Source organism: Dysidea avara, chromosome 6 (genome assembly GCF_963678975.1).
Source record: "Dysidea avara chromosome 6, odDysAvar1.4, whole genome shotgun sequence".
Classification (NCBI taxonomy): Eukaryota; Metazoa; Porifera; class Demospongiae; order Dictyoceratida; family Dysideidae; genus Dysidea; species Dysidea avara.
This window is the reverse complement of record NC_089277.1, coordinates 1,698,829-1,716,796: the sequence shown is the minus strand read 5'-3', so window position 1 is coordinate 1,716,796 and position 17,968 is coordinate 1,698,829. Positions and strand designations below refer to the sequence as shown.

General features: G+C 38.0%; 1 protein-coding gene and 1 long non-coding RNA gene across 2 annotated transcripts in view; one reads left to right on the top strand and one right to left on the bottom strand.

The window, feature by feature from the left end:
• Positions 1-17,968, top strand: part of LOC136258469 (uncharacterized) — a 121,046-nt gene that overhangs the window by 70,655 nt on the left and 32,423 nt on the right. Inside the window, exon 5 of the mRNA XM_066051778.1 lies at positions 9,744-11,403. Coding sequence (XP_065907850.1) covers positions 9,744-11,403 — 1,660 coding nt within the window. The remainder of the gene's footprint in view (positions 1-9,743; positions 11,404-17,968) is intronic.
• LOC136258470 (uncharacterized) lies at positions 2,057-4,486 on the bottom strand. Its single transcript, XR_010702796.1, has 2 exons — positions 2,862-4,486; positions 2,057-2,357 (listed from the first exon to the last, which is right to left on the bottom strand). It is a non-coding gene; the product is annotated as an uncharacterized lncRNA (long non-coding RNA).

Sequence of the window (17,968 nt, the reverse complement as noted above, 5' to 3'; positions counted from 1 at the left end):
AGCATGATGCTACAGGATTTAGAGAACACATTTTCAGCCAAATATCAAGCTTGCTGTAGTCTAAGTTTGATTAAGGATCAGAGAAATAAAATGTAGCAAGGTTGTACAAAACTGAAGATAATGCTGGTGGAATTTCATCCCTACTACAGTCTACAGTATAGATTAGAAATTAATTTCCATATTGAGGTGTAGGCAACCTCCCTTGTTGCACTACTTTTTCTTGATATCACGCTTAACATTCCTATTTGTTTCTTATCAGTCTGTAGTTTTTGTATCATTGTTATGACTGGTAAACCAGCACATACTGCATTGGAAAAAATAATGGTACCAAGGTTGTTGTTTTCATCTGAATACACTCCCCATCTATCAATTACTGAAATAGCAAAGTGGCCATTACACTTGATTTTTAGCTTTGTTCAGCTCATTAAACAGTGTTAAAAATGATGAATATTATGAGAAGGACCTCTGCAATCAATTTATTCACAACAGAAAACTTGAATGATCTCTGTTACAAATGTACAGAAGCCATCATGTGGCATTACAATGAATTGACACTTTGTGCTGTCAGCAAAGATAAATGCGGGGCACAAAGAAATACACAGGTAAGTCCATGAACCATACATTTTACATACTGTGGTATGCCAAAAGGCACCTGTCAGACTGAAGTAATGTAGAAAGCAAAAAATCAAGCCAGTAGCCTTAGCCATTATCAGTAGAATATACCACAGAATATTTTATTTTATTTTGTAGCAACATATCAGGGCATACATGTACTAAGGCACCTCTGGGCTTGTTTATACCTAACTAATACTACCAATACTTGTGAGGCTGGTTTCTGGTCAATACTTGTTTTTGTGAGAAAGTGCAAACCTTCTAATATACACTACTACAATACTGTATGATAGAAAAGCAATTATTAGCAGCCGGAGAGCAGTGTTTACAAATCAGATCCAAATACTCATAGTTGTGCTAATAATTTTACTTGTGTCACAATTTTTACCTAATTTCTACTCACTGTCTCTCTGAGTGCTCCCCCATGTGGTGCATTCTATGTCTAAAGAAAAAAGATTTGCATTATGGCTTATGTATCAAGACTCATGGAAGTGAGTCGCACGGCCAGTAAAGCAGAAACGCGCGCCGCAGACAATAAATGACGCGAACGCGACCACTACGTGAGGATTTTACAGGAATGAACGTTGTCAAATTTGGCTTGTCTATAACTCACCCATCTTTTACGCTATCGCTCTGAAACTCTAGAGCTAAACTCATCGTGTCACTAGTAACTACCACACAAGCAGTGAAGCAAATTCATGCCGACTGTTTCGTGATCGACATTGCCGACATGAAAGGGGATGTTTCGTTTTTTTTTTGTTTTTTTTTGCATGCGGTTAGACGCAACCGCAGGTGCATGCATTGCGTTCCTTTGTGCATTCCGAACATTGATTGCCCTGCTATCGCTTCAGTACTATTTCGATCGCCTCAAGATTCACATCATTGATTTCACCATACATCATTACCCTACAGTCGTAATTTCAGCACCAAACGAAGTTTCAGTCGTCCTCAGTCGACCTAGAGGCCAAATATAAGCCCCATATTGTTGTTTTCCGCAATACTCACTTGGTATGTAGGGCAATGTGTCTTTAAACTGTTCTAAAAATTTCGTTGAGATTGAAACATATGTTTTCGAGAATGGCTAGTTTGAAATTTGAATTTAGTCGCCCCCACGTAATTTGCTCTCTGTAAGAATTTAACTCGGAATTTAAAGAATGACGTAGAGCACAACTGCGGTCACTGGTTATTGATGAACTGGCGCTGTGTGTAGTTAATCAGTGCATATAGCCACAAAGAGAAGTGTGCTGCCATAGATTATAGTCTATAATCTATGGTGCTGCATACCATCGTTCGATTTTGAAATTAGTCGCCCCCACGTAATTTGCTCTCTAAGGGCGCGGCTTAAAGAATGGCACAGAGCACAACTGCGGATACCAATTGTTGACACAAGCTGTAAGTAATTAGCACATGTAGCTGAAGGAAGTGTGCAAAACCACCTGAAAAATTTACAATTGTCACCATACATTTTATAGCACCCCCACACAAAATTACACATGAAATTACAACATACAGAGGACACATGAATACCAAATAGTTTTCACAACAATAATGTAAGAATTGTACAACAATGACTGTGATATAACTGCTATGAAAATCTTCTCCAGTGGCCCGCCATGGTAGCAAGTCTCACACGACGGCATGTATATTCATCCAAACACAGTGGGAGTAACGAGTAATAAGTGCAGTCACAAGTTGGTATGACTCCATTTGTAGAATCCAGATGAGTGGATGTGGCTCCAGTATGTCTAAACAGTTAACAAACATTCCTGTTATAAATATGTGCTAGAGTTGCAATATAATAGTATAGTTTACAACAATACATAGTCTCCATTGTATCACTATCAAACGACACTAAGTGGAGGATATTGTTGCATCTCTAGTATGTACACTCTATCAGTACAACCTGTCTTAATGGGCCACCAGTATAGAAATACAACGTCTCTTGAAAAGCCAATTCCAAATTGAGAATTTGTACACTGCTACCTGCTTATTGAGTGAAGGTGGCAATAAACAAGTTCCACCGTAATTTATGTAGTGATCTGATCTTGTATATTCTGTCAGTGGATGAGATCCACTTGGCCAGGACAAAATGTGACCCAAATGTCCTGGATGATCCATACTCAACCCATTTATGACCCAGTGGCACAATGGAACTGAGTATTTATAGAGAATACAGTTATAATTATTTCTAAGATGTGTGGACACATTACAACACATTACAACATGTGCATACAAGACATGCCACGTACCATTTTAGCATTTCAAGTCACCACATTATGTACGGACCAGTCAACAATGCTTCATAGTGCCCATCAGTAAACCTGAAGAAGAAAAGTTACAAAAAATAAAAATGCACATAAATACAGTGAAACCTCATTTATAGGGCCAGCTCTGGGACCAAAAAAAATTTGGCCTGAATAACAAGGTGGCCTTATTAATGAGGTCATAAACTACTGTTTATCTATATTTTGAACCTTCTATAGGTGGCCAATATAATGAGGTGGTCTTATTGAAGAGGTGGACACTAAGTGAGGTTTCACTATACATATGGTTAACAATGGTGAACAATATTAATGGTTAACAATAATACGCTGAAACCTTACTCAGGTCACTTCTTGTGGCAGATTGCTCTGTACACAAAATGACGCATTCAGGGATAGTATTTAGATGGATGATAAAGTAATGCATTATGACTTAAATACTCATGATGTGTTACTGCTAGGCAGTATCTGATATGGCTACCATATACACGGCACTGCCAAAGCACAACATCGCACTCGCTTGCACGCACAATTTTGCTCAAAGTTTTAAAAATTGATAATTAAGGGGTATGGCAACTGTTTCGCTCGCAAGACTGTGTGGCAGCTGTTCCCCTTCTGTACAAGTGGCCACCAAGACAGGTCCACTGTGGATGAAAGCCAGGCATTAGATATTTGGTATTTCATGTGTTCAAGGCATTCCAGGGCTTCTGGTAGTCTCAAATCTCACCACAGTTTAACTCAGGCAGTGTTGTGATCACCACTAAACCACTGGAATGCTGTGTTATGTTCATCTTATGCTTGGCTACTATATAGTAGAAACTGAAGGGATACTCTGAAAAATATAATATAATATCCTATGGATAATGACTTCATCACTTTCACTTATAAGGACCAAAAGTGAAAATTTTTACACGTTGGGCTGACAGCCACTGCCTATGTCTGAAGCAGTGCCTTTGGTGCTCTAACAGATTGGCTGCCCCCTTGCTGCCGGTACTCACTGTCTCATACACTGTTCATACTAAATCCATCTCTATAGCCAGTTAGAACAGCATGCTTCTTACCATTTTAAGGCCACAAAATGCAGCCACCTCCTTAATAAGCTAGGTCAGAAAATTTTGTCTGTACCTGAATAATGACCAGTTTTCACTGTACTATTAGTGATTAGTGATCATGGAGGATTATTTATTAAGATACTAAGATATACAAATGCTACTACCTCTAAATATAGCAGTAAAATGTTTACCCTGGTCCAATAGAGCGATAACTTTTAAATCACAAAATTACGTTAAAATGTGTAACCGCAACTTCCACAGGATAAAAAGTGGGGCAGATTCAATGGCGGAGCACCTTCAAGAGGCTGCAAATTGGCTTCTGGTGCTCCATTTGGCATGAAACTTACTCAGGACATAGATGAGAAGTTGGGAAACATGATGAAAAACATAACTTGGGCATCAGGTTGGTTTAAAAGGTAGCTAGTAACTTTGATAATAATATAAATCAATAATAAATGCTCACAGTGGGCACAGAGACAAACTCTGCCCAATCTTGTTGTCAGGTTGGTTTTACCGTTAAAACGGCTTACCACGCAATTATCAGCCATAACTTGCCCAGCATGGATCAAACTAACCTGCACTACTGAAATATCTGTTATACTACTCTCTTCTTTGTTCCTGACAACGTGGTTTCATTTAGAAAGACAGTCTCAACAAACCTCAGGTAAAGTAAACTCGTGCCCCAATGGCATGCGTACATTTTCTGCCCCGGGGAAGTGATTATGTAACGACTGTGACGTCAGGTGTTACCACTCTATCTCTAATAATCGTGAGAGACTCTACTGTACAAACCAAGATACAAACACATGTTTTATCATGCCGGTATACGCTAATCGCCTTTTTACAATTAAGTTTTACAACACAACTACATGTATAGTTAGACTCACCAATTGTGTCTCAGTAACACTAAATCCCTTCTACACGAAAAGGCAAGCAATGAGACAACAGCCTCTCAAATATCACAGCCTATTCTGGTGCGCTTATTTAGTAGTAATATAAATTTTAACGGCGTTTATTTACAACAGGACATAATTACGCGCCCCTCTATTGTCTCTGTACATACTTGCCATTTCTCTACTATTCTTATTTCATTTCACAAGAGTTCCTATTGCAAAGGCGTGGTTTCTCCGCTTGAATTAGTCAATGCGTGAAGTAGATCGAGATACTCTAATAGAGCAGTCAATGACTCTAACAGAACAGTCACGTTTCTACAAGTGCTGTATTTTTATATTGTAAAGTCTGTAAGTAGCTAGTGATTTAAACTATACAATCCAGTGTTAGGCAGAAGTTGTAAATATGCTGTAATATTGATTGCTGTGTTACAGTTGTTTTGTGATTGCTCTATTAGAGTATCTTGATGCAGTACAAGATAAAAGGCAAAGTGTTACTAAGGGTTTACTAGTTAAAATGGGTGTTAGTTGACTGCAGTTGCATGCCACTAAAATTACAGTTGTAAATTAATATTCTATCACTGTAATCTGGAGTTTCTGTCAAAACCATGGAAACTCACCTATTGTTTTCAACAGTATATGCTTACTCTAACAAAAAGTATTGAAATCCCATCCAAAAACAGCTTGTAGCTGTAAAAAAGTGCGCGTCCAAGTAAAGCAGAGTTAACTGCGACAAAAAGTAATGATATCATAATGCAGCCATGTGTGAGGTGTGCAAGTTGTAAAATTAATATTAGCTAATCAGATAATACAATATTATTGTTAAAGTGTTAATGAGAACTATGTGATGCTGCTAGTTTTTAAGTGTGTGAGCATCTTCATAAATGCCACATAAATTTGATTCTCAATAAAGCAATGTGTATAGATTCTCTGATAGCAATAAATAGTTTGAGTTTGGCCGCCTTTCCTATGTACGGCAATGCTATGAACAAAGGAAAGGCGGCCAAACTCAAACTATTTATTGCTATCAGAGAATCTATACACATTGCTTTATTGAGAATCAAATTTATGTGGCATTTATGAAGATGCTCACACACTTAAAAACTAGCAGCATCACATAGTTCTCATTAACACTTTAACAATAATATTGTATTATCTGATTAGCTAATATTAATTTTACAACTTGCACACCTCACACATGGCCGCATTATGATATCATTACTTTTTGTCGCAGTTAACTCTGCTTTACTTGGACGCGCACTTTTTTACAGCTACAAGCTGTTTTTGGATGGGTCCTTCTTACGCAGTTAAAAGAAGTATAAAATGTTACTAAAATATACTGCTGTGAAACAGCAAAAGAGTTTCTTTAATTGGATAATTGTATTAAAATCTGCTTGAATGCTAAAAGCAGCAGATATCATACTTGATCATCACTGTGATAAAAATTAGTAATGTATATGTACTGGTATAGGTCTTGGCATCATTTAGAGCAATACAATAATCACATTAACATACCAGCAAAGCAAATAGCTAAGAACAACCAACACTTTGAATAACATCATTTAATTTTTTTCAAGATACCAGTTGTATGATCAGTCAAAATTACACGTGCAAATCAATAATTAGTTTTATTTTGAAAACCTAGTAATAGTGCCTTGATATAGTTAAATTGGCAGGCTAACCATGGAGCAAAATTTATTAAGGTAATTACACTGTATATTGATAATTGATTATTATTACAGTACTACTGGTATCAGCAGTAGTGGATCTAGAGGGGGTTAAATGGGTGTTCTGGAAATGATATCAAAATCTAATACTATTCCAGACCACCAGCAATGAATTAACATGTCAAACTAGGGAGACCTGAGTATATGTTCTTACTGAGCTCTAAGAGGCCATTTTAGTTGTATGACTACAAGTAAATATTCAGTAGCCGGAGTTTAGCAGCTGAAAACAATTATCATTGCTACAGCATCAAATATTTTGGTCTGCTACTGCTACATTTGGTACCAGTATACGTAACTATAATATATTATATAGTTATACAACGGCCACGAGTGCTCTGCCTGATATAAATGCACGAGCCTGAGGGCCGTCAGGCCCGAAGGCAAGTGCGTTTATACAGGCAGAACACGAGTGTACGTTGTATAACTGTTATGTACTACTCACCTAATAGGTGGGGAGAGTCGCACAAGACAGCTGTAACACTTATAAAGGCCAGGTTTCTAACATCAATTGTGGGTAACCAAGCCGGATGTTGCGATGACGTTCCCCCTGCAGTACTGCAGCCACCTGAGATATTGAAAGTTAGTACGCTATGGGTTATATCACTAACTTGCATTCGCTGTTCGACTCTCATCATGTAGTGCTCAGCATGCCAGCGTGCCATATAGACTAAGCACCAGACTAATCGCCATTGTGATTCTCTCGAGCGAAAAAAGCAGCTAAATAGACGGTTTAAGTAAACAAAACCTAACTACTAAACGATACTAGATTCTTACTATTCACACTGGCTAAACTCGAATCTGGTGGCATGACAAAACTGGTTACCACAATCGAACGTAAAGGTTAGTATTATTTAGAATATATTTGTTTTATTGAGTCATTATCGAAGTGGACTACAGTTTAATCTGAGCTAAGATGGCACCAGACTAGTAAGGTGTATAAGTACATTTATATATATGTAGACTAGAGTTGTGGCCACCCGCGTTGGCTTTTTCGATCGCCATTGGCTGCTTGTAAACATTATACGTATTGGTGACGTTATGGCCCACAATCGACCTTTACATGTCAGGCTATAAAAGAATTCGAGTGATCTGTGAAGTGTCTTTCCACCTATTAGGTGAGGTGTCGTAGTGGTCTTCGCCACCGGCACTTGTGCTATGCTGCACAAAACCGCAGCCAGTGCAATATCTGTATATTGCACTGCGGTCGGTGCATTATAACTTATAATGCTCTCGTTGTGGTCTACAAAACTACAACCAGTGCGTTATAAGTTATAATGCACTCGCTGCGGTCTGCAGCAGTGTAATATACAAATTATGGCACTGGCGGTGCCTTTGAGCTGCCCACGCAGAGTGGTACATAAATAGTAAACAGAATGGACCATAGAAACTTTATGTTCAATTTTGCAACATACAGTATCATTTGTGCTGAATTTTGTTGATTCAATGGGTACAAGTACTTAACTGTTTGAGAGTATCCTATTTTTTAATTGATAATATTTTAAGCTATAACTAGGGAGTTACCAATTACTGATGCTGTTGTGGAGCTTATAAAAACTTTGTTGGCTAAGTAGTAATGTATATATGCTCATTGCTTCTGTAAGGAAACAATTCTAACAGTAGCCACACTTAGGGACCCGCCGATTATGCTGGCATAATAATGAGCATAATAGGTGCCTGAAAGCATTGAGCATAATGCTAGCATAATAGGAAGAACACTTGTGCATTACCATAATTCTTTCTTATCAAAATACATATCACAGAAAAAGATCGATATACTCTAATAGAACAGTCAGAGAGAATAATCAGACAGCTGACTGTTCTATTAGAGTATATCGATCTTTTCTGTGACATGCACTTTGACAAGCAAGGATTTAGAGTCTGTGCTTCAGCAACTCACTGTTTTCCCATAAAGTGCAAATTTACTAGGAACTTAGGTATAAATATTGAGCATAATCTGAGCATAATAGGTAAATATTGAGCATTAATTTAAGCATAATAGACAAAAATTTGAGCAGTGCAGCATAGCATAATGGGTAAAATAATGAGCATAATCGGCGGGTCCCTAGCCACACTGTAACAGGGAACCATCCATTTAGATTATGTATAGAGTATATAAGTAGTCAGTCAGTAGGACTTGAGACCACAATGTGTGAATATTACACTCGACATAATCATTGTATCAACAAGCAGAGGTTTTGGATGCTGAAAGGTGAAACTATTAGTTTAATGGTTTTACTAGTTTCCTATCCTCTTAGCATGTAGTAGTACTACTGATATTAGTATTGCTGTACCATTAACTTTTGTCTGAAAGTTGTTTTAAAATAATTCTGAACTACATTTGGGGAGTACATTTGCTAGCTTGTCCTTGTACAACCCAGTCTTTTGATTCATAATAAATCAGTATTGTATAAGTGTAGCTAAGGCCCCAGCTGATTATGCCAACATAATTTAAAGCATAATAGGTCACCAAAAGCATCAAGCATAATGCCAGCATTATAGGGATGATGTTTAAAATTTTAATTAAAATGCAGAATACACACTTGAAAGAATGTAAATATTCACTGCCCAATAGTATTATTAGTGTATTTCACATTCAAAACCACGTAATATAACTTATTAAACCGTTTCTTTGTTGGTTATTTACACTATGCAGAAATAAGATCAAAATGCTCTAATAGAGCAGTCACTTACTCTAATACAGTAGTCAGAAAACACTAATGTACTCTAATAAAACAGTCAGTTCTAGAGCATAATCTTGATTTTAAAAGCATAATTTTGAGCATAATAGGCTTAATTGTGAGCAATGCTCAAAAGTATAATAGGTTAAATTTTGGGCATAATAGGCTGGGGCCTAGTGTAGCTGCAGCGACGAATGTTGCTACAATTAGCATAAGAAGACATGAAGTATAATATGGCTGGAAAAGATATGTATACTAAATGTTTCCCTATGTCAGACACTAGATTGTAATTAGTAAGTAATGAATTACAAGTTCAGTTTTAATAAATAACTCAATTAAACATTAGTGCTATCATACATACTACACATCACTTGACACAAAGACTGTTCTAGTAGTCAAGCACAACATTTCTTATATTTCATATTAACAGGTGAATCCTTACTATTCTATACTACTGTACTTATAATGTATTGTGCTCATTTTTCACTACACTGTTCTCTATCTATGTAATTATATTATGTAGATGATACTGGAAGTAATTCTAAACCATCTTCTGAAGATAAGCCACAGACTGTAGATCAACTAACTACTGAAGATAAATCACCTGCTGAAGAGTTTGATCAAAAGACTTTGAATGCATACAGAGAGGCCCTTAAGAAAGGTTCCCGTTCTTCTAACCAGTTTAAACTGGTAACACTTGGTGCTGAGGGAGCAGGAAAGACCAGCACCATCAATACCCTCATGAATGAGAAGTTCCTACCTAATCAGGAGACCACTGTTGGTGCCTCCATAAGTTCCTGTAAGGTTACTCGTTCAATAGCAACATCTAAATGGCAAAAAATAACAGCTACTGCACGAGTTGCAGAAATACCAAAACAGCGCCGTGGTGAGATAAAAGCAGAAATAGCACTAATATCATTAGACCCAACCCCTCAGAGTGCTCCAGTAAATCCTGTGGTCCACCAAAAAGCAATCGAGGATCTTAAAAAGATAATGGCCACTCAGGATATCAAGAAAGATGAAACGAGAATCATAGTATTTGATATTGGTGGACAAGAGGTGTATTATGAAATCCACTTCTTGTTTTTGGCAGCAGAAGATGTGGCATTGCTAGTCTTTAAGGCATCAATTGGCTTGCACACTCCAGTGAGTGCTCGACAAAACTCAACAAAAACCCAACAGAAGATTGCTGTCAGAGGAATGAAGACCAATCTGCAAACCATTGAAGTGCTACTTCAGTCTGTCTACAGTCGTGGAGAGGAGGCACCAAAAGGCTCAATTTCACCTCGTGTTCCTGTAGTTCTGATGATTGGTGCTCATGCTGAAGATGTCACTACAGAAGAGAAGGAGCAGATGGTACAGGCAATTCGGGATCACTTTAATGGTACACCTCTCTTAGAGCATTTGCCACGATTGCCTGAAGATTGCTTTTATTTTATTGGTAATAGCAAACCAGATCAGAAGGTAGTCAATCACCTCAGATCCACCATTTTGAAGGCTGTTGAGTTGGTGATTTGCATCCCTAGGCCTATCTCTTACTTGAGTTTTGAAGAAAAGATATTGGAGCTAAAAGAAGTCAGGATAGAGAAAGCAAAAGCTGTTGCTATTGCCAAAGAAGTAGGAATAGAAGAGTACAATGTCAATGCTGTCCTTGGTTACTACACCAAAAAAGGAATCCTGCTCTACTTTCCAGAACTGGAATCCTTAAAAAATGAAGTGTTCCTGTTGCCTGAGGAGGTGTCTGACCTTGTCTGCACAGTCATCACAACGCAAGATTGTTATCCCGATACCGGTGACCTGCAGCAGTCTTATGAGCGCTATAAAAAGTATGCTCTTCTTGAGGGTAATCTTTTTGATTTTATGCTGTCACACTACAAACGGCCAAATGACAGGAATGTCATATTAGGCTTACTTGAAAAGTTCAGCCTGGCTGCAAAAGTTCCCCTTAGAACAAAATTTCCTGGGGAAGTGAGTTTGTTAGAGCCTTCCGAGGTTTACATGGTGCCGTCACTTCTTGTCTATGACCAAACCAACGAACTGCGTGCAAAGCAAGTCAATGATATTGCCATTGCTTACTACTTTGGAGGAAAATTTTTGCCTGAGGCAATCTTCAACAAACTGTTGGTGAGGACAATCTACTGGTGTTGTGGCAGCAAAAGTGAGAAGCACCATGAAGTCAAGTGGTAAGTGCTAATCATAAATGCTAACAGTCAAACCAATCTTACACTGAACTGCAAATCACTTGCTTATTTATTGTGTTATCTAAAACCAGAACACTTCTTTACTGCTTGAGAATACATGTAGTTTCTCATTTCATGATTTTAAATAATCCAAAGTTCAAAATAAATAAATAATAAAATTTTACATCTACGTTTTCTGTGATTAGTTTTCAACTATCCAACAAAATCCACCAAGTACATATATATTTTTAATGCTATTATATGCAATGTCAACAATTTAATGGAAGCTGAGGTAATGGCTTAGCTATGTATAAAATATGTTGTACTCCAATAAAGAGGACTGCACAACTCTACACTAGTTACTGTACAAGATGCTTTAATAAAGCAGTCACAGTTTATTCTCCAATTTGCTTTAATAGTTTGCTTTAATAGTTTGTTTTAATAGTTTGAACAACAGTTTGCTTTAATAGACTAGCTCTGTAAAGTAGTCAAGCTTTATTCTCCAATAATTACAATCTAAAACTTTGCCTATTATAGCTGAGCATGATTTACCACATTTTCAGTGTTACACATACATTGGTATCTACAGCTGTCTCCAACAATCAAAGTCTGTGTTTGATAATCAAACACTAAAATAATCATTCTTATGTGTCAGTGATTAATATACTAGCCCAACTTTGAGATAACTGGATCCTTCTCAAACCAAAATTTGTCCAAAACTGTTTGTTGTACATCTTGTTGTGAAGTGTAGGATTTATCATGCATGACTTAATGTAATGCCAGACTACCTATTATGGTGGCCATAACAGATAAGGAGTGAAATTATTGAAAAAAGTATGTAGCAAATAACAAGTCTGTCTCATATTGTGATTTTCTGATAAACTATTATGTCATTGACATGACAGTACACCTGAGAAAACTCTGCTGATTTATTGGTTCTACACTGGATTAGCCATGTATCTCAGGCAGTGTGAAAAACCCAAGTAAATAATATTATTGGACTGTTGGTTGCAACAAATCTTTTGAAAAGGTGTAGCATGCAGTTACAGTACTATTCAACAGTTAGTTAGTTGGTTTGGACATTACTTTAGTTTCATGTTTACTAACCTCTGATATTGCTGTACTTGCTCATGACAAAGGGTGGACTTTTGTAGAAGCACTTTTATGTATGTACTGTATCATACAGTATGGCAGTACTGTATAGCAGGGATAAGAGATTTGGGCTTCCTTGCCCATGAATATCACACAAAAATCACCCTCGCATTTTTTTTCATAACAGTTTAGTTTAGCAGCATTGGGTAGACATAAAACAAACCCTTTAAATATCTTCAGAAGATGAAAAACCCTTCCAATAAGTTTATTTCTATTGACTACATTTTCTGGTAACTGACTGACTGACCGACTGAATGATGCCCCCAGCCAAGCATAACTTGACTATGATAAATGCTATATAGAGTAACTCACCTAATATCGGATGGGCTCCAAAACCGGACAGGATTACTTGAGCTACAACAGGAATTTTTGAACAACTCATATGTCTTCAGATAGTTCAAGGCTGTGGGACTTTGGGCACCAAGTATCAGCTTTCTTGGCTTCTTTGTCTGGTGGCAGCAGCCCTGCAAATTCATTTCCGATTAATACGGAAAAAAAGTCGATTCACGGACGCTAACTGGGGCAAACCCCCTGTATCCCATCCTTTTGTGTTTGATGCTTTAGATGGTTGTGTTATTCGTTCTGCTGCTCTGCGAACAACTGGTGCTGCTGGCACTTTGGGAATGGATGCCCGCTGCTGGAGACGACTCTGCACTGCCTTCCATTCGGCTTCAAGTGAGTTGTGTATTGCTATTGCTTTGTTTGCTAGATGCATTTGTTCATCTTTTGTCTCCCCAGATATTCTTGCCCCTTTTGTAGCTTGTCGTCTGATTGCTCTTGACAAACAGCCGAGTGCTCGGCCTATTGGTGTGTGTGTGAGGTGTCTGGTGGCCAAGGCAGTTATTTCTATCATTAGAGAAGATATCATGATGGCTGCGGGTCCTTAACAACTTTGTGCTGGACAAATGGCTGGTGTAGAGGCTGCTATCCATTCTGTGCGTGAGTGGTTTGTTCGTGAAGACTATGATGCCATCCTGATGGTTGATGCAAGTAATGCCTTTAATTCCCTGAATAGAGTAGTGGCCTTGCACAATGTGAGACAGATTTGTCCTCCTTTTGCAACAATTTTAATTAATATGTATCGATCCCCAGCTAGTTCATTCATCTCTGGAGAGGTTTTAATGTCTGAAGAAGGTACTACACAGGGTGACCCCTTAGCTATGCCTTTGTATGCCTTGGCAACCATTCCGTTGATACAGCAACTACCATCAGGAGTCAAACAAATTTGGTATGCTGATGATGCTTGTGCTTGTGGGAAACTAGGTGCTTTGCATGAATAGTGGACCATCTTTGTGGGTACTTTGTACCCACAAAGAGTACAAAGTCCGTCTTTTGGGTACTTTGTGGGTCCATCTTTTTTGGACCATCTTTTTGGGTACTTTGTCAATGCGGCCAAGACTTGGCTGGTTATGAAGGATCATTAGTTTCAAGACTCTATTTCTTCCTTCAGTGGGTCTGGTATCACAGTTACCAGTAATGGCCGTCCCTATTTAGGGGCTGCCATAGGTTCAGAGAGTTACATACAATCCTTTGTTGCTTACAAGGTCAAGGTGCTGGTCTGAAGAGATTACTGTTTTGGCTAGATTTGCGGAGAATCAGCCCCATGCTGCTTACTGTGCTTTTACGCATGGTTTGTCGAGCCATTGGATGTTTGTTTCTCGGACTGTCCCCTTTGACAGTGTGATCTTTCAACCTCTTCAGGACGTGATTCGTCAATTGTTTATTTCTACCTTATCAGGCTGTCCACCGTCTTGTGATAATTTATGACAATTGTTTGTTCTTCCTGCTTGTTGGGGAGGCCTTGGTATTTTTATTCCAACTATCACAAGTAACAATGAGTTGGCTGCTTCCCATTATATTGCTGAGCCTCTTTGTTTGTGCATTCGTGACCATTCTAAGAGCTTTATTGAGGCTATTTCTTTCCAACAGTCTAGAAAATCTTCTGTGTGCAAAGCAAAGTTAGACACTTACTCTAAGACTTCTTCTGAATTGCGTCAGCAGTTGGAACCCACACTGCAGCATGCAGTGGAGCTAGCATCTGTGAAGGGGGCTTCAAATTGGCTTACAACTTTCCCCTTGAATGAGCATGGTTTTGCTCTACATGAGTCCGCCTTTCAGGATGCCCTGGCTTTGCGTTACAGTTGGCCTCCCCTCCATATTCCAACTCTTTGTGTTTTATGGGGCTTCATTCTCTGTGGATCATGTGCTCTCTTGTCCGAAGGGGGGACTACCTTCCCATCGCCACAATGAAATAAGGGACCTCACTGCTACCCTTTTGAAAGAGGTGTGCTCTCAGGTGTGTACTGAACCAGAACTGCAGCCCGTCCACAATCCTGATGAGTTCCATCTTTCCACCTCAAATGCTCAAGAAGGGGCTTGCTTGGACATTGCCATGAATGGTTTTTGGGATAGTTGTTCTGAGAGATATTTTATTGATGTTCGCGTTTTTAATCCACTTGCCCCATCTAACAGTTCTTCACCGCTTTCTTCTACCTTTAAGAAGCATGAGAATATCAAGCGTCAAGCTTATGGTCAGAGAATTCGTGAGGTTGAGCATGCTTCTTTTACACCTATTGTCATGTCGGCAACAAGGGGGTTGGCTCACGAAGCCACAGTTTTCTACAAGCATCTGGCTTCCCTCCTATCGGCTGATGAATACTCTGTAGTCCTGGGTTGGCTTCGGTGTTGTCTTGGTTTTTCTCTGCTCCGTTTGGCTATTCAGTGCATTCGAGGTGTGCGTTCATCCATTGGTGCTTACACTAGGGCTCCACTACCAATGGATTTAGTGCAAGTGGAGTCCCGCTCATCAAAGTAACATGCTGGCTGCATTACTCTGTTGTCCAGCACGTGCCTTTCTTTGTGCTGGGGGTGGTAGGCAAGGGCAGTCCATCAAGCCTGGGGTTGAAATTTAAAAAATTCACGGACAACAACAGTTTACAAATAACACTTATGTTCAATCAACAGTTTTACATGTTCACCTGTTAGATCAACTCATCTACTTTCTAAATATCACCAGTTTATTTAATCAAATTGTTTAAATCACGAATTACAAACCAAATGATATGAGACATCCCTGGAGTAATAATCGCACCATGATTTTAAGTATACGGAAGTAAGTGTTGTTTGTAAAAGTATACAGTGTACCTTTCCCGTAAACGATTCTCAAACAACGTATACTTATTCAAGTTTCCGTATACTTAAATTTATAGTGCGATTATTACTCCAGTGACTGGGGGGTCTCATTTGATTCGTAATTTGTGATTAAAAGGATTTGATTCAATAAACTGGGAATATTTAGAAAGTAGATGAGTTCATCTAACAAGTGAACATGTAAAACTGTTGATTGGATGTAAGTGTTATTTATAAACTGTGGGTGTCCATGAATCGACTGTTTTTCCGGGATATATGCGTTAATCAGAAATGACTTTGCAGGGCTGCTGCCACCAGACAAAGAAGCCAAGAAAGCTGATACTTGGTGTCCAAAGTCCCACAACCTAGAACTATCTAAACACATATGAGTTGTTCAAAAATTCCTGTTGTACTTCGAGTAATCCCGTCCAATTTTGGAGTCAGTCCGATATTAGGTGAGTTACTATGTGTAGGGCTAAAACGAATATACTGAATATTCGAATTCAATTTGGATTCATTCGAAACTCTTATTGTAATTCGAAAAATCAAACAATAAAGATGGCGGACACTACTAGTAAGGCCACATAAAACTTAATTATAAGTTTCTGATCCCCGCCTGCACCGCTGTTTTTCTTACTTCCATCCAGCACTTTTTAAAGTTGGTACCTTGCTAGGAAAACTACATTCTGAGTCATTTTAGCTAGCTAATTCAGCTATTTAGTTAGTACAAAGTAAAATTAAAATCTGCCCTCCCGCACTGGTGTTTTGAGTGCAGGAGGATAAGAAACTAATAATTAAGTTTATGTGGCCTAATGAGGAATCTTTGTCGGTCTCTACAACTGCAACAACATCTGACACTGGACTAGAGATGTATCACATGTGCAGCCATGTGGCTTCTCGTAACATAGTGTTATATGGAATCGTACTAATCTATTTACAGAGTCTTTGTGCCTATGGAAGGCATATTGGCAACCTATCTGATCACCCTCACGATCACCTAATTACTGCTATTAGTGTTAATTAAAATAATTATTCTTACCCAGAACAGTAGCTGTTACACTATAAGAACAAAAAGATGCACTACAGGAAAACTATAAACTAATAATCTGTATAAAACAGTCATTTTGGTAACTAATCAAAACATGGGGTAATCTGGACAAGAGAGCATGTATTAAAATATTTGTGGAGCCTAATTGTCTGGGTTGTGTAATAGAGCATAAAGGCCACACCATCATAGGTAGTTGTGCAATATAGCAAAGATACATCACTTCTGTTTTCTCGGTACTACAAATCATTAGAATATACATCATGCAGTAGCTACACCTGTAGTTCTATTTGATTTACACTTTACAGAATATACAATAATTTTAATCAGTATCAGCTCTTTTAGGCACAGATTAATCGGATATTGAAACAACTGAAAAATCCTTATTGCCAATATTGGTTCCCTTCTAGTAGCTACATCATCAGACATTTCTACTTTATTTCAAAAGCCGCTTACTGAGGTTTTAAGATATCAAATTTTACAATTGAATATACAAATAATAAGAAATGACACTATTACACTGTATTTCAGTATTACACTGTATTTCAGTATTACACTGTATTTCAGTATTACACTGTATTTCAGTATTACACTGTATTTCAGTATTACACTAAACATAGGATATTTAATTATTTGTTCTTGACTAAAAACATTTGTTCTCTTTCATTTAGAATATTCATGTTAGCCCTAATTATATGGTCTAAATTTCTTCACTGTTCGACATCAGTTTGGTCTGAGACGTGCCTTTTCACCAGCTGCAGCAGCTAAATGCATGCATCATTGACATACCTTTGTCTTCCTTTGTGTACCATTTCATTCTTCATTAGTGGAACTCATGGAATGGCTTCACTTTATTTTCTAGACTAAATTAATTTCAGAGGTGCTTCTCATGCTGTTCTTCATTTGTAATGCTGTATAACAGACGTACAAGTGGAACATAGCTGAAACTTGAGAGAAATGGCTACTTCTTAATTGGTATATGATTTGGATGCAAGTTAAATTTTCTAATCCGACTAGATTGGTTTCAAAGGTGCTTCAGACTGTTTTTAATTTTTGTTGTTGTATAACAAGAGAAACATATTCAGTCATTGATAGTTAGGGCTGTTTCCAGTCACACTATTAATATTCTAGATGCCATTCTTTTCATTAATGTGGTATGTCATGGTAATAAATTGTGTTACTGCAAAAATGTCAACAAAGTGGACAAACAAATGTAAAGAAATCTTAGAAATTTTGCATTTG